This window comes from Oncorhynchus mykiss, chromosome 4, assembly GCF_013265735.2.
Source record: "Oncorhynchus mykiss isolate Arlee chromosome 4, USDA_OmykA_1.1, whole genome shotgun sequence".
In the NCBI taxonomy this organism is placed as follows: domain Eukaryota; kingdom Metazoa; phylum Chordata; class Actinopteri; order Salmoniformes; family Salmonidae; genus Oncorhynchus; species Oncorhynchus mykiss.
The window spans coordinates 24024934-24052536 of record NC_048568.1 but is presented as its reverse complement, the minus strand read 5'-3'; the positions used below and the strand labels follow the sequence as shown (position 1 = coordinate 24052536).

General features: G+C 43.3%; 2 protein-coding genes across 3 annotated transcripts; one reads left to right on the top strand and one right to left on the bottom strand.

Annotated features, from left to right (window-relative positions):
* The first annotated feature begins 20 nt into the window (after positions 1–20).
* si:dkey-119f1.1 (uncharacterized protein LOC557127 homolog) lies at positions 21–18384 on the top strand. 2 transcript variants are annotated; one of them, XM_021600780.2, is made up of 27 exons: positions 21–266; positions 691–829; positions 2999–3116; positions 3331–3436; positions 3829–3965; positions 4192–4253; positions 4361–4441; positions 4714–4815; positions 5069–5188; positions 5350–5448; positions 5608–5754; positions 5997–6085; positions 6219–6383; positions 12316–12494; positions 12658–12859; positions 12977–13091; positions 13414–13574; positions 13698–13833; positions 14029–14109; positions 14273–14443; positions 14672–14809; positions 14917–15062; positions 15389–15514; positions 15788–15893; positions 16130–16282; positions 17271–17368; positions 17811–18384. In XM_021600780.2, exons 2-27 carry the CDS (start codon positions 704–706, stop codon positions 17920–17922), a joined length of 3276 nt encoding a protein of 1091 aa, XP_021456455.1. In that variant the 5' UTR covers positions 21–266; positions 691–703; the 3' UTR covers positions 17923–18384. The 2 variants fall into 2 exon arrangements, with proteins under 2 accessions (XP_021456455.1, XP_021456456.1); XM_021600781.2 differs by having other exon boundaries at positions 85–266; positions 691–787.
* LOC110522408 (cytochrome P450 2K6) lies at positions 18263–27603 on the bottom strand. The gene is made up of 10 exons (XM_021600784.2): positions 27391–27603; positions 26522–26836; positions 23491–23653; positions 23037–23186; positions 22715–22875; positions 20097–20270; positions 19739–19880; positions 19320–19504; positions 19002–19143; positions 18263–18818 (listed from the first exon to the last, which is right to left on the bottom strand). Exons 2-10 carry the CDS (start codon positions 26711–26713, stop codon positions 18622–18624), a joined length of 1506 nt encoding a protein of 501 aa, XP_021456459.2. The 5' UTR covers positions 26714–26836; positions 27391–27603; the 3' UTR covers positions 18263–18621.

Genomic DNA, 27603 nt, shown 5'->3' with positions numbered 1-27603 from the left:
CCGGTGGTAGTGTCAGCGAATGAACACGCGAGACGACATCGATGGCGCAGCACGCTGCTGTCCTTCATTTTTTTGACGTTGCGCGCGGAATCCAGTGAACAGCTGAGTGGATAACGTCACTTTACATACAAGCTGTATGTCTTTCGATATCTAGCTACCTCCAAAATTCGCCGATAAGCATTGCATAGCTAGCTACCAAAGTCACTTTTGTGGATATGTTTATTTAAAAACTTTGCCTGCTAATTTACCGACAGAGGTCTTCACAGGTAAGAATTGATTTGTTAGCAAACGTTAGCTAGTTAACGTTACCGGGTTGCTAGTTGGCTAGCTAATTCATAGAGAATGATAGAGGCCTCTAGTGGCCAAAATTCAATTTTAGCATTGGGGCAGCGCGTCCACCATTTTAATGTTGTCAACCGGGTGGGACTTCCAACTTTATTGGCTGATCCCTCCTGGTAACCCTTTTGGAGTCATGTCCAATCAGGTTCATCAGGAGGGTTCAGCCAATCGTGAAGAATACAATAATCTACTTTAAATCTCACAAACACAAAGATGAGTCCTCTATCTATCTCTATGAGCTAATATTAGTAACTTACTAGCTAGCTAAGTGTAGCTAACGTTAGCAAATAAGTTATAGCTAGTTAACTGTTATATTTCTGACGATGGTTTTCTAATGTCTGTGTTATACAGGGTGTCTAAGAAGATGTCTAAGAGGAAGAGCAACTCAATTGGAGAGAGCCCACACAAGAGAGTCAGATCCACAGAGGTTCATGATGAAGATAATGAAGTGGGTCCCAGCCAACCCCCTGTGCCACTAGGATCGCATACGGTATCTAAGTTAGCTACTGTACATTTAATTGATTTGAGACCTTTATAAGAGTAGACTGGAGTTGTCACTGTCAGTCTAGGGTTGTGCTCCTGTGCGGTATCCAGATTGTTATACCTTCATACAGTGCCGTTCCTGTACCAAAACAAGGGGCGCTATTTCTTTCCTAATGTAAAAAAAAAAAAAAAAAACGAACAAATTTAGACAGCAGGGATCTTGACCGTCTCAGCTGTAACCAAGAAACTTGACCTTGCCATCTAGCTACTTAGCTAACAAGTTAGCAAACTAAATGCATAGCTGCAGCCCTGATCTGGTTAATTTATTTGGCACATCTTAGTTAACTTATAGTTTTTTATTTAACCTTTGTTTAACTTTATTAGTTATAAGCAGTGGCGTTGCACGGTACCCGAAACTAAAATACCACGGTACAGTGCATTCGGAAAGTATTCAGACCCCTTGACTTTTTCCACATTTGTTACATTACAGCCTTAGTTTAAAACTGATTAAATGTATTGTTTTCCTCATCAATCTACACAATACCCCATAATGACAAAGCAAGAACAGGTTTTTAGAAATGTATGTTTAAAAAAAACAGGAAATATACATTTACATAAGTATTTAGACCCTTTACTCAGTACTTTGTTGAAGCACCTTTGGCAGCGATTGCAGCCTCGAGTCTTCTTGGGTATGGCGTTGCAAGCTTGGCACACCTGTATGTGGGGAGTTTCTCCCATTCTTCTCTGCAGATCCTCTCAAGCTCTGTCAGTTTGGATGGGGAGCGTCGCCGCAAAGCTATTTTCAGGTCTCCAGAGATGTTCGATTGGGTTCAAGTCTGGACTCCGGCTGGGCCATTCAAGGACATTCAGAGACTTGTCCCGAAGCCACTCCTGTGTTGTTTTGGCTGTGTGCTTAGGGTCGTTTCTCCTGTTGGAAGGTGAACCTTCACCCCAGTCTAAGGTCCTGAGCACTGTCAGGTTTTCATCAAGGATCTCTCAGTACTTTGCTCCGTTCATCTTTGCCTCGATCTTGACTGGTCTCCCAGTCCCTGCCGCTGAAAAACATTCCCACAGCATGATGCTTCCACCACCATACTTCACCTTAGGGATGGTGCCAGGTTTCCTCCAGATGTGATGTTTGGCACTTAGGCCAAAGAGTTCAATCTTGGTTTCATCAGACCAGTGAATCTTGTTTGTCATGGTCAGAAAGTCCTAGGTGCCTTTTGGCAAACTCTAAAGCTGGCTTTCATGTGCCTTTTACTGGAGCTCTCTCATAGTGACCAGCGGGTTCCTGGTCACCTCCCTGACCAAGGCCCTTCTCCCCTGTTTGCTCAGTTTTGACAGGTGGCCAGCTCTATGAAGAGTCTTGTTGGTTCCAAACTTCTTCCATTTAAGAATGATGGTCACTGTGTTCTTGGGGACCTTCAATGCTGCAGAAATTTTTTGGTAACCTTCCTCAGATCTGTGCCTTGACACAATCCTGTCTCAGAGCTCTATGGACAATTCCTTTGACCTCATCGTTTGATTTCTGCTCTGACATGCACAGTCAACTGTGAGACCTTATATAGACAGGTGTGTGCCTTTCCAAATCATGTCCAACCAATTGAATTTACCACAGGTAGACTCCAATCAAGTTGTAGAAACATCTCAAGGATGATCATTGGAAACAGGATGCACCTGAGCTCAATTTCCAGTCTCATAGCAAGGGTTCTGAATACTTATGTAAATAAGGTATTTCTGGGTATTATTTTTAATAAATGTGGAATAATTACAAAAAACTGTTTTCGCTTTTTCATTATGGGATATTGTGTGTAGATTGAGGAATTGTTTTAATTTAATCCCTTTTAGAATAGGGCTGTAATATAACAAAATGTTTAGAAGGGGTCTGAATACTTTACGAATGCACTGTATATACTGTATACTGCCCAAGCCTAGTTGTAATTTATTGTTGTGATTTGAAATATGTCAGGCAAATTGAGCCTATTTCATTCTCAATTTGCCTGACATATTTCAGTCACAACAGCAGGAGTGACGACACTGACAGTCTGCAGAATCTGCTATTATATATTTTATTAAAAGGGAAATAATCAATGACCTGATGTAACTGAAACATTACTGTGCCTCCATATTAAAACATTAGGATTTACTGTTACATCTTTGCTTTGTCTTGTTGCAGACTGTTGGAGAGGTGGGCATAGTGGAGAGCATCTCCCTGAAGAACTTTATGTGCCACTCTCTGCTGGGGCCATTTGCGTTTGGGTCCAATGTCAACTTTGTCGTCGGCAACAATGGAAGTGAGTTCCACCACTTCTTCTTCCTGATTCTCAATTTTTTATTTTTTTTTACTCTCAAGATGGTTTAATTGTTGACTGATTATAGATTGTTTGTATAGTGTCTCCACCTGTTACTCTATCGCATGTTTTTTTCAGTATTGATCCAATGATGATGCTCTTAAGATTGCAGTGCTGTGGTTCTGTGTCTGATATTGTGTTTCTAAACGACGGACAGGTGGAAAGAGTGCTGTCCTCACAGCTCTTATGGTGGGCCTGGGAGGGAAAGCTACAACCACAAACAGAGGGTCCTCCCTGAAGGGATTTGTGAAGGAAGGAGAGAGGTACTCATGTTCCCTGATTGTATTTACACACTCCCTTGTCTTTGGGGACTATTTCTGCCTTGAAAGACTGGTTCCAGATGTCTGTTGGAAGCATGGTCACTTACCTCGGGCAGTAAACCTTTGTAAATGGAGATTAGTGTTAACATACATCTGGCATCCTTGCAAGAGTAACTATTATTTCCCTTAGGAATTTCCATACAATAAAACGTGTCGCAAGAGATTCAAAAGTTTGTGACAAACCGTAAATGTCAGTGGCTACAGACTTCCCGCTCCCTAATGTGTTAACTATGCCATCTGCCCCATTTTAATAATGCATGTGAAAGTGCCAAGTTTATCCTACTGTCATATATGAGTAATATTGCAACCCTGTTTGTGTCCCTCTGCTCTCCCAGTTCAGCTGATGTCTCCATAACACTGCGTAACAAGGGCAGGGATGCCTACAAGCCAGAAGTGTTCGGCCAGGCTATCATAGTAGACCTCAAGATAACCCGTGAGGGCATGAGGACCTACAAGCTCAAGAGCAAAGCAGGTAAATAATGTAATAAGAATGTATGGCTTAACACTCTGTAAATGGGCCCTTCATTCAAACATGCCTATGGATCTGAGATATGTGCCTGACACTTTAGTGCAAAACACCCTTTAAAATCAATCTACATAGTTTATTCTGGATCTTAACATTAGGCTATATTTCAAAAAAGTGATTCACTGAGCAGTAGATGCAGTATGAGCACATAAGAATGTACTTTGTCTTGCAGGTCATCTTGTGTCTGCGAAGAAGGATGAACTTTTGGCCATTCTGGATCACTTTAACATCCAGGTACTTCAACTTCTGTTGACCCCCTGCAAGACTGTATGAAAAGATTGGAAACACTTGCTGTGATAAATAACTATTGATTTATTTTGTATAATCATTATTTTCCAAAGGTGGATAACCCTGTATCTATGCTAACTCAAGAGATGAGCAAGCACTTTCTGCACTCCAAAGGAGAAGGGGATAAGTACAGAGTCAGTTTGATATACTTGAATATTTTCAATTATGAAATTCTGTATTTGTGGAGGACATGGTGTAAATTAAGGTAATAGCATGCATCTTGCCAGCCTTGGTTGCAGGTATCAAATCTCTGTAACGTCTTATTTCTGCATTCTCAGGAAGTGGTTAAATGTCAGTCTGGTTTTCAGTGTCAAATAGCATGAGGGTGAAAGAGCTCAATGTAGGCCTACCTTTTAGGATTGTTCTTACCTTGTTAGTGACTAAGTGTTTTGTTTTTCTTCCTCAGTTCTTTATGAAAGCCACACAGCTTGAGCAGATGAAAGAGGATTACACCTATATCATAACGACTAAAAATGTCACTCTAGACACTGTGGAGAAACACGAGGAGGTATGAATCCACTTGGCATATGTGCGGTGTGTTACGATGTCACCCATCTAAAGTCCCTTAAATGCTTTCATCCAATCAGCTCTGCGGCATGTAGTCCCATAGTGGGTTTATTTTGTATTACTGAAAGATTACAGGGGCTTATAAAGCTAGAATTCAAGCTCTGATGTACAAAGTCTTGTCCATGAACAACCAAGAGATCTTAATGGAGTTGTTATAAAGTAGCACTTTTTAAGTGTGAATCATTCTGTTTCAGTGTCTGGAGGGGTTAAAGAGGAAGTACCTGGAGAAAGAGGACCGGGTCAAAAGCCTGGCCTCGCTGGACGACATGCACAGTAAACTGGAGGAGCTGAAGAATCAGATGGCTTGGGCTCTGGTGAGGGGAAGCAGCATACCTTCAAAATATGAATCTAAAAGTGTATTTATATTATTTGTTTATTTATCAGGGGTCATGCACAACAGATACATTGTAGCAGATTTATCTACCCAGCTAAATACATAATCTGATGTAAAATCTCTTGCTCTGTCCTGCGCCAGGTGTCTGAGATGGAGAAAGAGGTGAAGCCCATGAGAGAGAAGCTCCAATCAGAGGAGAGGTCCACCATCAAATACGACCAGAAAGTAGACGAGTGGAAGGTAACTAACATCACCCTCTTATTTTTACAGCCATAAGAATTTGGTGTGTGTTTCCTTCACATTCAGGAAAAATGTAGCTATTACTTAAGTTCAAAATGACTATTTCCCCTTGCTTGTTATTGCTGACGATTGTTCTTTATGACCTCACTTCCTGTCCAGGCCAAGGTGGTGGAGGCGGAGAAGAAGTACAAGGGTATCCGGGAGCAACTGGAGGCCATCACTGTGAGGGTCCAGCAGCTTGAGCCACAGAGTGCTGAGCTGAAGAACGAGGCTCAGAGCAGAAGCAAGGCCTTCAACACAGCCCAGGTGAGAGAACAGTGATGAGTGTTACTATACCCCAGAATACCCCAGAGTCTTCTAAATACCAGGGGTTTAGCAAGTGACTGAGATGAGGCTTAATATCATTAACCATTACATCTCCATAATCATAACTGCAGCACAATGAAAAACTACTGCTTCCAGCTCAGATCTCAACGCAAACTATATATGTGAGAGCTCTTTTCTAGTTGACTAGTTGTTGATTCATCTTAGTGGTGTCTCTCTTACAGGCCAGTGTACACAGATTCAAGACCAACCTGAGAGACCTGGAGAAGGACAAGGATCAGCTCTCCAGGAGAATTAATGAACTCAAGTTGAGGTAGTGCCTCGGATCCTTTCCTACCTCTTTCAGTTTCAAGATACAACTTTTATTGTCATGGGAAAAGTCATTGAATGTTTACCACAGACAAATGGGATTTCTTTCCCTTTTTTCTCCTTTCTGCCTCCCACAGTATCAGCCAGACGTCTGGTGCGGAGACCCAGGTGCGTGTTGAGCGCATGGAGAAGCTGCAGACAGACCTGGACACTCTGAACTTCCAGGACTCTACCCTAGGCCAGCAGATGGAACAGTTCCAGCAGGCTGTGTCCCGGGCCAAGGACGAGCTGGAAAAGATGATGTAGGCACTGGAAACTCCATTATATACAGGCCTGTATATAAGACTTGGCTGTACAACGTACACACACACACTAGTGTCATCATAGGAGTCTGGAGCCATGCCACATGGTTAACAGGGCTTATGAAATACTCTCAGGGTGTTGTCTAATGTAAACGTTATGTGACAGCCATATCAGAAGTAGGAATTTTGTATTTATACAGTTGAAGTCGGAAGTTTACATGCACTTGGGTTGGAGTCATTAAAACTCGTTTTTCAACCACTCCACAAATGTCTTGTTAACAAACTATAGTTTTGTCAAATAGGTTAGGACATCTACTTTGTGCATGACACAAGTCATTTTTCCAACAATTGTTTACAGACAGATTATTTCACTTATAATTCACTGTATCACAATTCCAGTGGGTCAGAAGTTTACATACACTAAGTTGACTGTCTTTAAACAGCTTGGAAAATTCCAGAAAATGATGTCATGGCTTTAGAAGCTTCTGACATAATTTGAATCAATTGGAGGTGAACCTGTGGATGTATTTCAAGGCCTACCTTCAAAATCATTGGGAACATGGGAAAATCAAAAGAAATCAGCCAATACCTCAGGAAAAAAATTGTAGACCTCCACAGGTCTTGTTCATCCTTGGGAGCAATTTCCAAATGCCTGAAGGCATCACGTTCATCTGTACTAACAATGGTACACAAGTATAAACACCATGGGACTACACAGCCGTCATATCGCTCAGAAAGGAGATGCGTTCTGTCTCCTAGAGATGAACGTACTTTGGTGCGAGAAGTGCAAATCAATCCCAGAACAACAGCAAAGGACCTTGTGAAGATGCTGGAGGAAACGGGTACAAAGTATCTATATCCACAGTAAAACGGGTTCTATATAGACATAACCTGAAAGGCCACTCGGCAAGGAAGAAGCAACTGCTCCAAAACCGCCATAAGAAAAGCCAGACTACGGTTTGCAAATCAAATCAAAAATCTATTTTATTTGTCACGTGCACCGAATACAACAGGTGTAGGTAGACCTTACAGTGAAATGCTTACTTACAGGCTCTAACCAATAGTGCAAAAAAGGTATTAGGTGAACAATAGGTAAGTAAAGAAATAAAACAATGGTAAAAAGACAGGTTATATACAGTAGCGAGGCTATAAAAGTAGCAAGGCTACATACAGGCACCGGTTAGTCAGGCTGAGGTAGTATGTACATGTAGAAATGGTTAAAGTGACTATATATATATATATATATATGATGAACAGAGAGTAGCAGTAGCGTAAAGGAGGGGTTGCCGGGTGGCGGGACACAATTCAGATGTCCCGGTTAGCCAATGTGCGGGAGCACTGGTTGGTCGGCCCAAATGAGGTAGTATGTACATGAATGTATAGTTAAAGTGACTATGCATATATGATAAACAGAGAGTAGCAGCAGTGTAAAAAGAGGGGTTGGGGGGAGCACACAATGCAAATAGTCTGGGTAGCCATTTGATTACCTGTTCAAGAGTCTTATTGCTTGGAGGTAAAAACTATTGAGTAGCCTTTTTGTCCTAGACTTGGCACTCCGGTACCACTTGCCATGCGATAGTAGAGAGAACAGTCTATGACTGGGGTGGCTGTGGCCTTCCTCTGAGGTCCTGGATGGCAGGCAGCTTAGCCCCAGTGATGTACTGGGCCGTACGCACTACCCTCTGTAGTGCCTTGCGATCAGGGGCCGAGCAATTGCCGTACCAGGCAGTGATGCAACCAGTCAGGATGCTCTTGATGTTGCAGCTGTTGAACCTAGTGAGGATCTCAGGACCCATGCCAAATCTTTTTAATTTCCCGAGGGGGAATAGGCTTTGTCGTGCCCTCTTCACGACTGTCTTGGCGTGTTTGGACCATTCTAGTTTGTTGTTGATGTGGACACCAAGGAACTTGAAGCTCTCAACCTGCTCCACTACAGCCCCGCTGATGAGAATGGGGGCGTGCTCGGTCCTTCTTTTCCTGTAGTCCACAATCATCTCCTTAGTCTTGGTTACTTTGAGGGATAGGTTGTTATTCTGGCACCACCCGGCCAGGTCTCTGACCTCCCTATAGGCTGTCTCGTCGTTGTTGGTGATCAGGCCTACCACTGTTGTGTCATCTGCAAACTTAATGATGGTGTTGGAGTCGTGCCTGGCCATGCAGTCGTGGGTGAACAGGGAGTACTGGAGGGGGCTGAGCACGCACTCCTGGGGAGCTCTAGTGTTGAGGATCAGCAAGGCAGATGTGTTCCTACCTACCCTCACCACCTGGGGGTGGCCCGTCAGGAAGTCCAGGATCTAGTTGCAGAGGGAAGTGTTTAGTCCCAGGATCCTTAGCTTAGTAATGAGCTTGGTGTTGGTGTCCTTAGCTTAGTGATGAGCTTGGTACTCTGGTGTTGAACACTGAGCTGTAGTCAATGAGTAGCATTCTCACATAAGTGTTCCTTTTGTCCAGGTGGGAAAGGGCAGTGTTGAGTGCAATAGAGATTGCATCATCTGTGGATCTGTTTGGGCAGTATGCAAATTGGAGTGGGTCTAGGGTTTCTGGGATAATGGTGTTGATGTGAGCCATTACCAACCTTTCAAAGCACTTCATGGCTTCGGACGTGAGTGCTACGGGTCTGTAGTCATTTAGGCAGGTTGCTGTTAGGGTTTGTTTCTTTCGTATCATCATTGGTGAAATTAGCATTATGCCGATATATTGAATTAAATCATTCAAAACCCTTTATTAATGCAATTGCAGACAGAAGTTGACAATCAGGAACATAGCACGCATGTTTCCGAGTAAGTTCTGCATCAAACAAAAGGTCTCAAGTTGTTTTATTAAACCGAAGTCCCACCTTAGTGATGTCACTGTCTACGTCATTACCTTTTTACTCCTGAGACCAAAATCCTGCATCCATAGCTATACAAACATAGTTTCAGTGTTTATCTAAAAGCTAGGCAATAAATGTCCCCTCCCTAAAGTTGATTTATTGTGGAATGTCTAACTAGTCTCTTATCTCCCACACTCCCCTGCAGAGTTTTGTCTCAGTCACACAGACAGAGACTGAGAACAACTGTGGAAAATGTCTCTTAACTATATAATGAATATATATTTTTAATCTATAGTCTAGGACCCTATAAATGTAAGGAGGGAGGGGTTTTATAACCCCTCCCCGTCTATTAACATAACATAAGCATAATCAATTATTCTAATACATCAAACATTTGTACAGCCCCAAATCATGTCAGCTAGGTGATTCCTGACATTGCCTTTGTGTTCTTGGGCACAGGGACTATGGTGGTCTGCTTGAAACATGTTGATATTACAGACTCAATCAGGGACATGTTCAAAATGTCAGTGAAGACACCTGCCAGTTGGTCAGCACATACAACTGCATATGGGGACAAAGATTGTACTTTTTGGAGAAGTGTCCTCTGGTCTGATGAAACAAAAATAGAACTGTTTGGCCATAATGACCATTGTTATGAACACCATCCCAACTGTGAAGCACGATGGTGGCAGCATCATGTTGTGGGGGTGCTTTGCTGCAGGAGGTACTGGTGCACTTCACAAAATAGATGGCATCATGAGGTAGGAAAATGATGTGGATATATTGAAGCAAAATCTCAAGACATCAATCAGCAAGTTAAAGCTTGGTCGCAAATGGGTCTTCCAAATAGACAATGACCCAAAGCATACTTCCAAAGCTGTGGCAAAATAGCTTAAGTCAACAAAGTCAAGGTATTGGAGTGGCCATCACAAAGCCCTGACCTCAAGACAAATTGTGGGCAGAACTGAAAAAGCGTGTGCGAGCAAGGAGGCCTACAAACCTGACTCGGTTACACCAGCTCTGTCAGGAGGAATGGGCCAAAATTCACCCAACTTATTGTGGAAGGCTACCCAACATTTTTGACCCAAGTTAAACAATTTAAAGGCAATGCTACCAAATACTAATTGAGTGTATGTAAACTTCTGACCCACTGGGAATGTGATGAAAGCAATAAAGGCTGAAATAAATTATTCCCTCTCCTAATTTTCTGACATTTTGCATTCTTAAAATAAAGTGGGGATCCTAACTGACATAAGACAGGCAATTTTTACTAGGATTAAATCTCAGGAATTGTGAAACTGAGTTTAAATGTATTTGGCTAAGGTGTATGTAAACTTCCGACTTCAACTGTATATAGAGTACCAGTCAACGGTTTGGACAAATCTACTCATTCAAGGGTTTTTCTTTATTTGGACTATTTTCTACTTTGTAGAATAATAGTGAAGACATCAAGACTATGAAACAACAGATATGGGATCATGTAGTAACCACAAAAGTGTTAAACAAATCAAAATATATTTTATATTGGATATTCTTCAAAGTAGCCACCCTTTGCCTTAATGAAAGCTTTGCACACTCTTGGCATTCTCTCAACCAGCTTCATGAGGAATGCTTTTCCAACAGTCTTGAAGGAGTTCCCACATATGCTGAGCACTTGTTGGCTGCTTTTCTTTCACTCTGCGGTACAACTCATCCCAAACCATTTCAATTGGTTTGAGGTCAGGTGATTGTGGAGGCCAGGTCATCTGATGCAACTCTACATCACTCTCATTGGTCAAATAGCCCATACACAGACTGGAGGTGTGTTTGGGGTCATTGTCCTGTTGAAAAACAAATGATGGTCCCACTAAGCGCAAACCATATGGGATGGCGTATCGCTGCAGAATGCTGTTGTAGCCATGTTGGTTAAGTGTGCCATGAACTCAAAATAAATCACTGACAGTGTCACCAGCAAAGCACCATCACACCACCTCCTCCATGCTTAATGGTGGGAACCACACATGCAGAGATCATCCGTTCACCTACTCTGTGTCTCACAAAAACACGGCGGTTGGAACCAAAAATCTCACATTTGGACTCATCAGACCAAATTACAGATTTCCACCGGTCTAATGTTGATTGTTCGTGTTTCTTGGCCCAAGCAAGTCTCTTCTTCTTATTTGGTTCCTGTAGTAGTGGTTTCTTTGCAGCAATGCGACCATGAAGGCCTGGTTCACGCAGTCTCCTCTGAACAGTTGATGTTGAGATGTGTCTGTTTCTTGAACTCTGAAGTATTTATTTGGGCTGCAATTTCTGAGGCTGGTAACTAATGAACTTATCCTCTGCAGCAGAGGTAACTCTGGTCTTCCTTTTCTGTGGCGGTCCTCATGAGAGCCAGTTTCAACATAGCGCTTGATGGTTTTTGCGACTGCACTTGAAGAAACGTTCAAAGTTCTTAAAATGTTCCTAATTGACTGACCTTCATGTCTTAAAGTAATGATGAACTGTTGCTTATTTGTGCTGTAATATGGACTTAGCCCTATTTGGTAAAAGATCATCTTCTGTATACCACCCCTACCTTATCACAACACAACTGATTGGCTCAAACGCATTAAGAAGGAAAGAAATTCCACAAATTCACTTTTAACAAGGCACACCTGTTAATTGAAATGCATTTCCAGGTGAAATATAAGATTTGATTTTTTGTACACTTTTTTTTTTGTTACTATATGATTCCATATGTGTTATTTCATAGTTTTGATGTCGGTTGCTGGACCGAATCCCCTAACTGACAAGGTAAAATTTGTCGTTCTGCCCCTGAGCAAAGCATTTAACCCACTGTTCCCCGGGCGCCGAAGACGTGGATGTCGATTTAAGGAAGCCCTCTGCACCACTCTGATTCAGAGGGGTTGGGTTAATTGTGGAAGACATTTCTACGATGTAGAAAATAGTCAAAATAAATTTAAAAAATTGTGTGTGTGTGTGTGTGTGTGTGTGTGTATATATATATATATATATATATATATATATATATATATATATATATATATATATATATATATACACATACATACATACATACATACATACACGTGTATGTATGTATGTATAACCCTGTGTGTGTTTGTCTCTGTTTCTCAGGCGAGAGGAGGAGGATCTGAAGAGGTCTATGGAGGCCATCAGGAGGAAGTTGCAGACCATGGAGGGCAGCCGCTCCGACCGCCTGCGCCGCTTCGGGGAGAAGATGCCTGCGCTGCTCGCCGCCATCGAGGATGCCGACAGGAAGGGCCAGTTCAGGAAGAAACCAGTGGGGCCGCTGGGTAAGACGTACGTGTGTGTGTGTGTGTGTATTTCCATGCAAGCGAAAACTCTTATCTTACGCTTCATTATCCTTCTGGATGTTATGCTTATTTGTGTAACCTTGTCATTGGTTAAAATAAAGCTCTTTCCAATGTCCTCTCTCTCCCGATGTGCCCCATGCAGGGTACTGTATCCGTCTGAAGGACCATGAGCAGGCCCTGGCCGTGGAGAAATGTCTTGGGAGCCTGATGGTGGCCTTCACCTGTGACAACCACGAGGACGAGAAGTTGCTGCAGGGCCTTATGAGAGGGTACTACCAGGGGGGTAGGAGACCCCAGATCATCACCTGCCAGTTCTTCAACAGGGTCCATGACACCAGTAGGCGGTATGGCTGTTGGCTACCTACCACACCTGGTTTCAGGCTAGCTAGGCTTATTTGTACCTCTAAAGGTTAATTTTGTTCTCTGTAACCAACATGTTTTCTGTCGTGTGTGTGTGTCAGGGCTGTGAACCACCCTGACTACCCGTCAGTCCTACAGTCTCTGGAGATCGAGGACCCAGTGGTTGCCAACTGCCTCATCGACCAGAGGGGCATAGAGACCATTCTGCTCATCAAGGTAGGGCCATGGAATCTACTGCCACCATAGTTAGTTCACTCAAATGTCATGATGTCACCTTGGATTGCCCAGTAGTGACTGCAATTATGATTTTGTTTTCAGTGTCGCCCTCTTTAAGGGAGAGTTCACTCTTTTAAAGTTTGAGCCGATAATAAGCTAAAACTTTAAATACTTGAACTATCCCCATGTGACAACTGCTTTGCATGCTAAAAACAACATGAATGAACTTCAAGCCACTTCCTGTAGAAAACAGTAGCCTTTAGGACAGAAGGGAGAAAGGTTCCATTTCTGTGGTTCTAACCCCTCTGTCTGTACCATGTAGAGTCCTGCAGAGGCCCGCAGAGTGATGCAGGGCAGGCAGCCCCCTAGAAACTGCTACCAGGCCTTCACCAAGGAGGGAGACCAGTGCTACAACAACCGCTACTACTCCAACGACCAGAGGAGGTGTGACTACCTTAGCAGAGACGTAGAGGAGGAGATCAGGTAATGTGTGTGTGTTTGTTTTGAAAAGGTTTCTGCTGCTCTGTTTTTCTGACTCAATTTAATTCAGTGGTTTACCTTTCTCCCTCTACCCCTTCTCTCAATATCTCCATGTATCCCACTCAGGCAGTTGCAGGAAGAGATGCGGAACAAGGAGGCCCACTTGGATCGGTTCAGCCAGCAGAAGCAGAGGGTGGAGGAGGACATCAGGAACAACAACAGTCTCCTGAAGAGGGCCTACGACGACAGGAAGAGGGCCAAGGTAACACACATGCACTTCTTAAGATCTTAGTATCTTGCTCAAGCTGGCCTTTGTGACAAAACAGCATCTCTCTCCAGAGCCATACCATGGATCCAACTAGAAATTATTTTGGAGAGCACAATGGTTCACCTCTGATTAGTCTAGATGTCGAGTTACTAGGTCACAACTCTCCTCTCCCCCTCTCCTCTCCTCCAGGATAAGTTCAGGAGGCTCCAGCAGGAGATCAGTGACCTGCAGAACGTGGAAGAACCCCAGTCTGAGGACCTCAAGCCTCTGGTGGGTGCACACATCTAGGCACAGTATTTTAACATTTAGTTTTAGCTAATGTCATTCATGAACATAACGTTCCCTTGTTCTCTCTTTCGCATTCCAACTGATATGATATACACAAACTGATGCACTCACATTCCACGACACACACACACACTCTGGCCTTCAGGAGGAGGAGCTGGAGGAGATCAACAATAAGATTTCAGCAGGTCGTGCTGAGAGCGAGGAGGCCCGTAGAAAGATGGCCCAGCTGAAGGCTTCCTGGGAGGAGGTGGAGCAGAGGTACCGCCAGCACAAAGACTCCATCAGCACTGTGGCCGAGGAGGCCGAACCCATCAAGGTCAGTCACATCAATATGGACTTCAATTTCTATTAACACGGAGGGAGGTTTGGTGTGCAAACCAGGAATGAACCAGGAGAGTGAAAAGGACTTAGAATAGTGATAACCCATGTCCTCATTTTGTTCCATACAGGGTCTCCATAGACATAATCAATCACACACAGATTAAACAGAAAAGGTAAAGCCAATAGATGGCGATACATCTCTCCTTCCCCCTTGTTTTCTCAGGAGGAGCTGAGTAAGAGCGATCAGGATGTGGAGAAGAGCAAGCACCATAAGAAACACTACGAGGACAAACGCAAGGTCCACATCAACACCATACAGGCCCTGAAGGCCAGCCTGGATCTCAAGGAGCAGGAGCTCACGGTACGTCTAGATATAATCAGGGCCATCTTCTGTGTATGTTGTCCCTTACTTCCTGTGTGTCCCTGCTTAATGTGTGCGTTCTTTGTCGTAACCCTCCTGTGTCCCAGGCTTCTGTAGTGAAGGCCACAGAGATCTGTCCAGAGCGGTCCGAGGTGCGCCGGACAGCCAGGAGTCTGGACAGCGAGATCAGCCGTCTGAAGCTGAAGATCAGCACCCAGCAGGACCAGCAGGGCGACCGCGAAGAGGTCATCAGGTAACCTCCGCCACCCCTAACCTCTGACCCTTCACCCCACACAAACGTTTAAGGGATGTTTCACTCAAAATACAACCAGATTTATTTTTTTCCACACTTGCCTTGGTTTTAGTTGATTCCCTAAGAGTTCTTGGATGTATATTTTGGTTACTTTGGTATTGTTATATAGGGTGTTATATAGTGTGTTATATATTGTTAAATATAGTTATATAGTATGTTTTGACAGTATTTCCATATAATAGGGCTGTCCATTTGAAAATGACTAATGGGTAAACTAAGGGCAGAAGGTAAATGTTGCTTGCCTTCCTCCCTCTTCTCCCATCCAGGCAATACCAAGAGGCCCTTGAGAACTACAGTAACATTAACCAGCAGGTGAAGTGCCTCAAGCGCTTCATCCAGGTCCTGTGTAAGATCATGGACGATAGACACCGAGTCTACACAGAGCTGAGGAGGTAGCTGGATCCACCATTTACTTCCTGTCTGTTAATAGAATATCAGCTCTGTTATTTGACACCACTCACTGTCTCATAAGAGATCACAGAACAGCTGGATGGTACTGCTAGCATCAACGGCTGTTACAGAGCTATGCAAAATAGTTATTGAATGACTGAAGGGAGGCCATCTCAATCTATCGATGTGGTGTTAGATTTAGCGGAAAAGCAAAGCTGTTGCGCTATGGATTTGTTTTTAAATAGTTTTCCTTCCCACTATGTATCTCTTTTTAGGTTTCTCTCAGTGCGTTGCAAGATGTACTTTGACTCCATGCTGTCACAGAGAGGCTATATAGGGAAGATGATGTTCGAGCACAAGAACGAAACCCTATCCATCTCAGTAAGAATACACTACGGTTTTAATGCACAGAAATACCTTTTCACATGTACCCTTCTTGAATGCAAAAGCAGTTATAGGTTATAAAAAAACTATGTATGCCTAATAATCAAGTTACCCTCACATTCCCCTGCTCCACCCCCCTTTCCCATTTGTCAATGTCTTTCTTTTACTCTTCTCTTTCTGCATCCTTCTTTGTCTCTACCCATCTTCTCCCTCATCTTCCCTCCCTCTCTCAGGTCCAGCCAGGTGTGGGGGATAAGGCTGCTCTGAGTGACATGCGCTCTCTGTCTGGAGGAGAGCGCTCGTTCTCCACTGTCTGTTTCGTTCTCTCTCTCTGGGCCATCGCTGAGGCCCCCTTCCGCGCCCTCGATGAGTTTGACGTCTACATGGTAATGCCGCCGTATCAGAGGATGGATGAATGACTTAACCATTTTAAAATGCATATTAAAGGGATACTTCCGGATTTAGGCCATTAAGCATATATTCCTACTGTTAGGTTCTGAACAAAGTCTAAACTCAAACGGACAACTAGGAAACGCTCAAACCAAGTTTATTCAACCCACTGAGTTCTTCATCTGCAAAACACAACATACAAGTCACACAAGTATATATTTATAACTGTTGACTAGAAGTCACCTCCTTGTATGTCTAAGATAAGCAATTCATCCCTGTTCCTTCGGGGTGATCTCTGGCCCCCCTCCCAGAGGTTTCTTCTCTCTTCAACTGTTGACCTTATCTCGAGTTGAGTTCCACATCCCTCCTTGACCTAGTTCTACAGCAGCTGGCCTGTATTATCAGGAACTGAGGCTAGACTGATGCTCATTATTAATATTCAGCAACAACATGTTTGAACAGAGAAACTTTCTCTCCTTCCCTTTGTCTCACTCAGTAACTTTCCATACACACAGTACCTATTCACCTTTCATTGACCCCTTACATGTTAAGTGATCAGTCTGTTCTAATATAGTGACAGGAATAAGTTTATTTCAAGATAGAATCCAACACTACTTACCCAAAGTCAGACAAACTGATGGATACCATTTTTATGTCCCTGCGTGCAGTTTGAAGGAAGTTGAAGGTAGCATATCGTTAGCATAAAAATGGTATTCATATGTTTGTCTGACTCTGGGTAAGTAGAAAAAAAGGCTTGCCGGCAATTGCCTAAATCCCGAAGTATCCCTTTGAGTTGCTTCAGTCAATGAAATACATTTCAAATATGAACTTACTTTTAATCTAAGCTCAGGTGTCTTCTGTAGCCTACACTGTGAGGACGGCTAAGATTGATACATTGTTCTTCATATTTTTGCTCTGTTATTTCAGTCAATCGTTCTGTTCTGTTGAGACACTGTCTGTCAATAAATGTAACTGTCTATTTAGGACATGGTGAACCGAAGGATATCCATGGACATGATGTTGAAAATCGCTTCTAGCCAACGTTACCGACAGTTCATATTCCTCACCCCACAGAGCATGAGGTATTGTAGCCTTCCATCACCCTCCTGTGTACTAACATTAAGCATCTCTGTCCTATTTTATAAACGGGGTGGTTTGAGCCCTGAATGCTTGTTGGCTGACAGCCGTGGTATTTCAGACCGTATACCACAGGTATGACTAAACATTTATTTTTACTGCTCTAATTATGTTGGTAACAAGTTTATAATAGCAATAACGCACCTCAGGGGTTTGTGGAATATTGCCAATATACCACATCTAAGGGCTGTATCCGGGCACTCCGCGTTGAGTCGTGCATAAGAACATCCCTTTGCATTGGTATATTGGCCATGTACCACATCCGCCCTGGGCCTTATTGCTTAATCTATATCATGGCTTTGCCTAATTCTCTCATTTGCATATTCAGTTGATCAAAAATAGTGTACTTAAAATAAATGTCTTGGTTGGTGGTTGTGTTCCCTATAGCTCTCTCCCAGTCAACAACCTGATCCGGATCCTACGGCTGAAAGACCCGGACCGTGGCCAGACGGCTCTTCCCTTTGGACAGAGGAATGAGGAAGAGGAAGAGGAGGAGTGAGAAAGAGGTCACCCTGAGACTGTTTTACAAAGTCCTTACTAAATGATGTGGATGTGTTTGTGATTCACATTTCTTCTAAGTTAAGTGTTTTGTTATTGTTAAAATTCTAGACACAAAAATAATGACGTAGTTTGCATTTATTTATGCTGCTATTGCTAAAGTTAAAGTGTTGCAATGTTTTACCAAACACTATTTCTGTAAATGCTTTTTTCTTTTCTAACTTTGTACCGACTTAATTTTGTTACGAGGAATAGCACATTTTGATACACTTTGTATGGCAAGACAGAGATTTGAGAAGTCTTTAATTCGCTTTTCCAGTGATTAACAGAAGCTCAACCTGTTATATTTGTGCAGATTTTATTGTTAGAACAATTGTCATGTTTGCTAAATTGTTTCTGTCGATCGTTCTGTTTCTGCAGACAATTTAACAAAATAAAATGATACTTTTGTTAGGATTTGAAATGACCTTGTCATTGTCTAGATACATTTGATACATTTATATCCATTGCTTGACTGTACAATAATTGTCAGTACAGTTACATTTACAAAACTAGTTTTGTACAGTTGTGTTTTTAATGGTTAGTCCTGAGTGTTTTAGATTCAAGGCAGATGAGGTATCCTACTGATTACTGACATCTCAAAGTGATAACTGCCCTTAACACAGGAAAATCTGAAATATAAGGCTGTTGGGGTAATTCCCTAGGGGTCATGGAAACGAGGCAGGGCCCGTACTTTGATGGGTGGGGCAGTGAGGCCCAGGCCCCCGTAGGTGGAGATGTCCACGTCGTCAGCAGTCATCCCGATGGGGGGAAGGAAGGAAAAACGCTGCATGAGGGAGGTGTAGAAGAGGAAGAGCTCCATGCGGGCCAGAGTCTCACCTACACACACTCTACGACCTGGGAGGAGAGATGGGCGGAGCAATTGGAGGTTGAGTGAGTAAACTCACTTTTGCTTGGGACAATTCTACTAGTAGTACACAATGCAATCCTAAACTATTGAATTACTACAACTGGTGAACATAAGGATGATGTCTGTTAAGACAATCAACAGTCGTACGTTCACAACCTGGCTCCTGTTACCTGCGGAGAAGGGCATGAAAGCCTCCCTCTTGACAAACTTGTCGTCGACGTTGAGAAAGTGGTGAGGGTAGAAATCATCCGGCTTCTCCCAGTGAGCCTTATCACGGTGCACTGACCTCAGCAGTGGGATAATGTAGGTCCCCTACACACATACAATAATTTGAATGTGCCATTGTCAAGGGAAGGATGTTTGGTGCCGTATGGGGGAGAGGTAGTATATTTCACTTTACCATAACTGTCTTGCTTAACTGTCTGGTTATTGTTGATTCACTTAAAGGTGCAGGTTAGTGTCTGCTAGTTAGTTGTGAGTGGGCCTGCCTTAGGTATGAAGAAGCCTTTGAGGCTGACGTCGGCTGTGGTCTCGTGGGGCAGGCCCATGGGCAAGATGTCAGCGAACCTCTGGGTCTCGTGGATCACTGCGTCGGTGAAGGGCATCATCTGCCTGTGCTGGATCCTTGGCGTGGAACCACTAATCACCTTGTCTATCTCCTCATGGACCTTACCTGAGAGGACATAGGAAGTAGACTGAGTATAAGGAGGGCTTGTGAGATTTCACCTCTTTCTGTATTTTTATGCACCTTCTCTATTTGAAACATTTGCATATCAATCCCAGTTTGTATGTTTGTTTCGTATTACACTTTATGCCATGGAATGAGAAGGTGGTAGCTTTATGGTAGCCTAGTTTTTACTTATTTTCCTCATTGATCCAAAATGACTGGTGACGTGGTTTCACTCACTCTGTATTTCAGGATACTTGATCATGATGACCAAGGCCCAGGCTAGGGTGCTGGAGGTGGTTTCCGTCCCAGCCACAAACATGTTGGTGACGGAACATAGGAGGTTCCACTCATGGAAGTGGGAAGAGGGATTATCCTTTTCCTAATAAATACATTTTAGTTGAGGAAAGGCATTAGGTATGGGACAAAACATGGGACCATTAGGAAGTGAGTTATGCTGTATTGTGGGAGTGGCAATATCAAATCACTTTCAGGCAAATCAATAGCACATCTCTATCCCCCCCTCAAAAAGGGTTTCCAAGTGCAAAAAGGCATTTGACCCATAGTTGGTGTGACTGACATTGAGCCCTGGGTTCACCTTCTGCTGCTTGTTGAGGAATGCGTCGATGTAGCTACGGGAGTCGTTCTCATCCAGGATCTGTCTGTGCTGGATGAAAATCTTCCTGAAGAAGGCCTTCAGGTTGTCCTGGTACGCCAGCACTCTGTGGTGAGGCCCTGGCAGCGGGTGGATCACTGGGTACATGTTGTACAGCTGGAGAAACGAGCATGGCGGTTCATGTTTATGTGAGAAATTCACTTCAGTTTTTTTACTTGTCAATGTTACGATGACTGTATTGTGAGGGCATTTTCTGTTGAACCTTACTAATGCTTGTGTACTAAAATATCCATCTTTAAGCCTAGGCATTGGGCTTGAGATGGTTAAAGAAACTAACTCAGAAAAGAGCGTGTGTATTAGCAGAGAACTGTTCTAACTGTTCTGTGTGTGTAGTGTGACCACATGATGTCTGGGAGCTCAGCCAAGAGTTGACAAAAACAAATAGGTTCTTCTTAGCTTAACTGGAGACAGGGCAAAGTGTTATATTCTGCACACCTGTGATGGAGCTACTGTTCTGTTTGGAGCCTGTTCTGGGTGAAAGGTTCTTGTTTTGTGTGTGGGGGTAGTACATACAGTGGGGCAAAAAAGTATTTAGTCAGCCACCAATTGTGCAAGTTCTTCCACTTAAAAAGATGAGAGAGGCCTGTAATTTTCATCATAGGTGCACTTCAACTATGACAGACAAAATGAGAGAAAAAAATCCAGAAAATCATATTGTAGGATTTGTAATGAATTTATTTGCAAATTATGGTGGAAAATAAGTATTTGGTCACCTACAAACAAGCAAGATTTCTGGCTCTCACAGACCTGTAACTTCTTCTTTAAGAGTCTCCTCTGTCCTCCACTCGTTACCTGTATTAACGGCACCTGTTTGAACTTGTTATCAGTATAAAAGACACCTGTCCACAATCTCAAACAGTCACACTCCAAACTCCACTATGGCCAAGACCATAGAGCTGTCAAAGGACACCAGAAACAAAATTGTAGACCTGCACCAGGCTGGGAAGACTGAATCTGCAATAGGTAAGCAGCTTGGTTTGAAGAAATCAACTGTGGGAGCAATTATTAGGAAATGGAAGACATACAAGACCACTGATAATCTCCCTCGATCTGGGGCTCCACGCAAGATCTCACCCCGTGGGGTCAAAATGATCACAAGAACGGTGAGCAAAAATCCCAGAACCACACGGGGGACATAGTGAATGACCTGCAGAGAGCTGGGACCAAAGTAACAAAGCCTACCATCCGTAACACACTACGCCGCCAGGGACTCAAATCCTGCAGTGCCAGACGTGTCCCCCTGCTTAAGCCAGTACATGTCCAGGCCCGTCTGAAGTTTGCTAGAGAGCATTTGGATGATCCAGAAGAAGATTGGGAGAATGTCATATGGTCAGATGAAACCAAAATATAACTTTTTGGAAAAAACTCAACTCGTCGTGTTGAGACAGAATGCTGAGTTGCATCCAAAGAACACCATACCTACTGTGAAGCATGGGGGTGGAAACATCATGCTTTGGGGCTGTTTTTCTGCAAAGGGACCAGGACGACTGATCCGTGTAAAGGAAAGAATGAATGGGGCCATGTATCTTGAGATTTTGAGTGAAAACCTCCTTCCATCAGCAAGGGCATTGAAGATGAAACGTGGCTGGGTCTTTCAGCATGACAATGATCCCAAACACACCGCCCGGGCAACGAAGGAGTGGCTTCGTAAGAAGCATTTCAAGGTCCTGTAGTGGCCTAGCCAGTCTCCAGATCTCAACCCCATAGAAAATCTTTGGAGGGAGTTGAAAGTCTGTGTTGCCCAGCAACAGCCCCAAAACATCACTGCTCTAGAGGAGATCTGCATGGAGGAATGGGCCAAAATACCAGCAACAGTGTGTGAAAACCTTGTGAAGACTTACAGAAAATGTTTGACCTCTGTCATTGCCAACAAAGGGTATATAACAAAGTATTGAGAAACTTTTGTTATTGACCAAATACTTATTTTTCCACCATAATTTGCTTATAAATTCATTAAAAATCCTACAATGTGATTTTTTTTTTTCTGTCATAGTTGAAGTGTACCTATGATGAAAATTACAGGCCTCTCTCATGTTTTTAAGTGGGAGAACTTGCACAATTGGTGGCTGACTAAATACTTTTTTGCCCCAATGTACATAATTTGGGAAAACATTCAAAGGCTCTTGCTTGCCAAACTTGGGGGAACCGTTGAGCTACTGTTTGAGGAAGTATGTCTGGAGTGACTTACTGTCACTTTGGCACCTACTGTATTGTCCTCACTCAGTTACGACAGACTGAGACAACCTTTTCATTATCGTCTGTACCCTGTAACCCAGTTTCGTCTCTCCTTCTGTACACACATAAGATCACGTGTTTTGCAGAAGCTTACATAAGATTGCTTGCCTATATAAGGCTTCTGTACTCTTTGTACAGCTGGCTCTCCATTTCACCTGCGTGGCTTGATTGATTGCCTTTTCCTCTCCTCATTATTAGTTAAAGGCAGAATTTCCACCACAGTATCCCGCATTTTAATACCTCTATGGAAAGGAACAACAAGTATCCCAAACAAATATCCCAAATACTGTCATGTAGTATCATACCTGAATGAACGGTGAACTGGCCAGCCTGAAGCTTTTGTAGTTCATTTCCAAGAGCTTAATAAAGATCGGGTCATCATACTCCATCCTGTGGCCCATGATCAGAGAGACGATGATGTTGGACGCTGCCGCATTCAGAGGAATGGTGGCCTGGAAACCATCACCTGGCTCAGTCACAATAGTTTCATAAAAACACATGAATTAATGTCAAAATCAAAGTTAATTCATTCAATGATCTGCTGAATAGTTTTTGTGTAGCATTTTGTGTGACAGTTGAATAATCTATGTATTTGTAGTTTTATCTTCAGATCCAATATGGCCTCACCGTTATGAGCTGCAAAGCTATTTACAAGGTTTTCTGACTCTTTGATGATTTTCTCCTCGATGTTCCTCTTTCCCATTCCCAAATCCCTGAGCACCGTCAGAGTGAACCTCCGAATGGTCCTCCAGGAGTCCCCATGGCCGAATATAATTCCTGTTTTGACGGGGAGGATATGTCACAGATTCTCTGTTATTATAAGGAATAATTGTAGGTACCTAAAGTATTCCTTTGCTTTTTTATGTGGACCTGTAGGTTTGCTGTGGGATGGATTTTACCCAGCAGTTATCCACTTAAAATGCCATGCCACTGCGTTAAGATAAAATATATTGCTTGTGACTGTAAACTGCCATTGTGAACACTGAACAGTTGACATAACATGACTGGGCCTAGAATCAAGACAGATAATGTGGTTCTTGATCTATTAAAGAGATTTTGGTCAGTCGAGGTTGGCCTGTACCATTTCCTCTGGTGATCTGTTTGAATAGTGGGATGTCTGGCCGCTCAGCAAATAGATCAGCCTGAGTGACCAAGGCCTCCTTCACCATCTCATAGCCACACAGAACCACGATCTTACGCAAGCCCATCTGAATGCTGAACACTGGTCCAAACTTGTCCTTCATCTGGGGAGAAGAGGGGGGGGGGGGGTGAAGAGAGAGAGGGAACACAAATATCACAATGTCCCATGGGAATGAGATATATCATTATAATGTTTCCTTTTTGTCCTACTATCTCTGTTAAAATGTAACAAACTCATATTCGAGGCGCGCAAGCAACAACATGTTCCAATATGCACCAGTTCCGTGGAGATTTTGTACATCCCTAGAGACAAACATACAGTTAATAAGCTGCTCCATTCGGGATTGCCTAAACAGGAATTTAGTGACGGGAGTAGTGGAGAGTACATTTAGGACAAAGATGGATAGATATAAAGTGGTCAAGAACTCTTGAGAGTTCAAGCAAAGCACCTGGGTTAAATTGTTCCAACAATGGTTTACAGACAGATTATTTAACTTATCACTGTATCACAATTCCAGCGAGTCAGAGGTTTACCTACACTAAGTTGACTGTGCTTTTAAACAGCTTGGAAAATTCCTGACATTATTTGAGTCATTTGGAGGTGTGAATGTATTTCAAGGCCTACCTTCTGTCTCCTAGAGATTAATGTACTTTGGTGCAAAAAGTGCAAATCAATCCCAGAACAACAGCAAAGGACCTTGTGAAGATGCTAGAGGAAATAGTTACAAAAGTATCTATATCCACAGTAAATCGACATAACCTGAAAGGCCACTCAGCAAGGAAGAAGACACTGCTCCAAAACCGCCATAAAAAAGCCAGACTACGGTTTGCAACTGCACATGGGGACAAAGATCATACTTTTTGGAGAAATGTCCTCTTGTCTGATGAAACAAAAATAGAACTGTTTGGCCATAATGACCAATGTTATGTTTGGAGGAAAAAAGGGGAGGATGGGAAGCTGAAAAACCCAATCCCAACTGTGAAGCACGGAAGTGGCAGCATCATGTTGTGGGAGTGCTTTGCTGCAGGAGGGACTGGTGCACTTCACAAAATAGATGGCATGAGGTAGGAATTATGTTGATATATTGAAGCTTGGTCGCAAATGGGTCTTCTAAATGGACAATGACCCCAAGCATTCTTCCAAAGTTGTGGAAAAATGGCTTAAGGACAACAAAGTCAAGGTATTGGAGTAGCCACCACAAAGCCCTGACCTCAATCCTATATCAAATTTGTGGGCAGAACTGAAAAATCTTGTGCGAGCAAGGAGGCCTACAAACCTGACTCGGTTACACCGGATCTGTCAGGAGGAACGGGCCAAAATTCACCCAACTTATTGTGGGAAGCTTGTGGAAGCCTGCCCAAAACATCTGACTCAAGTTAAACAATTTAAATGCAATATCACCAAATACTAATTGAGTGTATGTAAACTTCTGACCCATTCTCTCTACTATTATTCTGACATTTCACGTTCTTAAAATAAAGTGGTGATCCTAAATGACCTAAGACAGGGAATTTTTACTAGGATTAAATGTCAGGAATTGTGAAAAACTGAGTTTTTAAATGTATTTGGCTAAGGTGTATGTAAACTTCCGACTTCAACTGTACATGGGCTCGGGAAGAGGTGACTGCAGTTTTCGGAGGCTCCCGGGGGAACTCAGGTAACCTCTAGTTCTCTCGGCAACAGAGCCGTCAGCGACTTCCGGGATAACTCGGAGGCGAGGTGGAATCCTTGGACGAACGAGTTAAATTAAATCTCCTCTCCTTCCTGCATTCCCGTAATCGCCCATCGATCCAAATGGCAAGGTGATGAGCGAGTCGAGATCTGTCTATAGTTCCCAGGCAGCAAGCTCGTCCTTTACTTCCTCTGATACTCCGTGCAGGAACATGTCGAACAGTGCTTCCGGGTTACAAGCACTCTCAGCTGTCAACGTGCGGAAATCTACTGCGTAGTCTTTAACACTGCGGGAGCCTTGCCGAAGCTGGATTTACTTCCCGGAAGCCTCTCTTCCGGACAATGGAGCATCAAAAACATTCCTCACCTCTGCCACAAACTCCTCCAGACTGAAGCATATTGTTCCCATACTGCCGTCGCCCAGGCGAGGACCCTCCCGGACATCAGCGTGATGAGGTACACTATCTTAGAGCGGTCCGAGGGGAAGGAGGAGGGCTGCAGCTGGATGATGAGGGAACACTGAGCGAAAAACGCCCGGCAGGTGCCCGACTCTCCATCGAAGCGCTCCGGGGGAGGTAAGCGGGGTCCCCGGGAAGCCGGGGTGGCCGGGGAGGCGCCGCTGCTAACAGCGGGGCTACTGAAGGGCTAGGAGGTTACTGTCGTGGTAGGGTGCCTAACAATGCTTGGTCGTAGCGTTCGGCCAAGACCACGAAGCAACTCCTCCTGCCTTCCAATGTTGGCTCCTTGGGAGGAGATGGCGTTGTGGAGCTTGTCCGAGTCTGCTGGGTCAGTCATGGCCAGATCGTACTATCACATTTCAGGTATGACCCAGATGCAGACAGTGTCGAAGTAACAAACGTTGATTTCTAATACAGGGGCAGGCAAACGACAGATCAAAGGCCGGCAGGGGTCAATAATCCAGTGAGGTGAGGCAAGGTACAGAACGGCAGGCAGACTCAGGGTCAGTGCAGGCAGAACTGTCAAAACCGGGAATGACTAGAAAACAGGAGCAAGAAACAGGCAGGAGCAGGGAAACACACGCTGGTAGGTTTCACGAACAAAACGAACTGGCAACAGACAAACAGAGAACACAGGTAAAAATGCACAGGGGATAATGGGGAAGATGGGCGACACCTGGAGGGTGGAGACAGGCACAAAGACAGTTGAAACAGATCAGGGTGTGACACTGATTGGGTCTTTGTAGAGGGGTTCTTACCTCCATCAAGGTCTGATAGGGTCTTTATAGAAGGGTTTGTACATCCATCAAGGTCTGATAGGGTCTTTATAGAGGGGTTCTTACCTCCATCATGGTTTGGTAGGGTCTCTTCAGGTCCAGGTTGAAGGTGTTCCCCAGCAGCGGTAGACCTCTCGGGCCTGGAGGGAAATTCTTAGGGTTTGTGTTTCGATTGATGATGAAAATGAGGATGATTAAATTCAGGGTAATAAACATAACGGACATGCCACTTAGTGAAAATAATTCTAGAACAGACATATTTTGTTTTTAATCGTTTTTTTCTGACTCAATTTGGGATGTCTTTGAAATAAATATTGTTAGAGGCCGTGGTTCATAGTCATTCCAGGAATGCTACTGTATCCGTTGTTCCTTTGAAACCTCCTGCAAAAACATAAAGAAGAGATTGCATTAAAATACTGGCCATGGTAAAAGTTTCTCTCTATGGACAGTATTTGGAAGTAAGTCGATTGGGCCTCTCATGAAGAATGAGGACTGCTTTTCAGGAATTTACACAGCGCATAAAATGCCAACTTTGAGAATCTTTATTTAAAGTTATGATGTTTGTGTTTATATTAATTGTGTATGTTACAGATCAAATCCACCAAATATTGATTTTTGCCACATGAAAATGGGCATAATAGCAGTCTGATACTGCTGTAGAAAAAATGTCTAATAATTTATACACTGATTTCTTTTGTTTATGTCTCACTGTTAAAGTGGACTTGTTTACTTGTATGAATCTTTCACGTAGTTCTCTTGAACGGACTATGGGCACATTAATGAAAAAGCATTCACTCTCCATGAAAGAACTACACTACTTTTATTTGTCTGACATGTCCTTTCCCATGTTCATTCTGCAATAGAAAACATTGATCATATTGTGAAAAATTATGAGGCTTAATAATTAAAGCAATTTGCAAGAATAAATATCCTACCTGAAGGAAATGAGAGTTGTTGTGTCCTCTTCCCTCTCCTTGCTCCTGAGGCTTCAGTTAACGGTTTTCCAGAACTTTATTGTTAGACTCGCTGACACCAGCTCTCAAACTCACAGCTGTGTAGTCATGTGGATCGCACGCCAACCAGGCTTTAATTACTCTGTAAACCTGCTTACCACCAGGGTCATATTTCTACTAAACCACCAGGGTAAT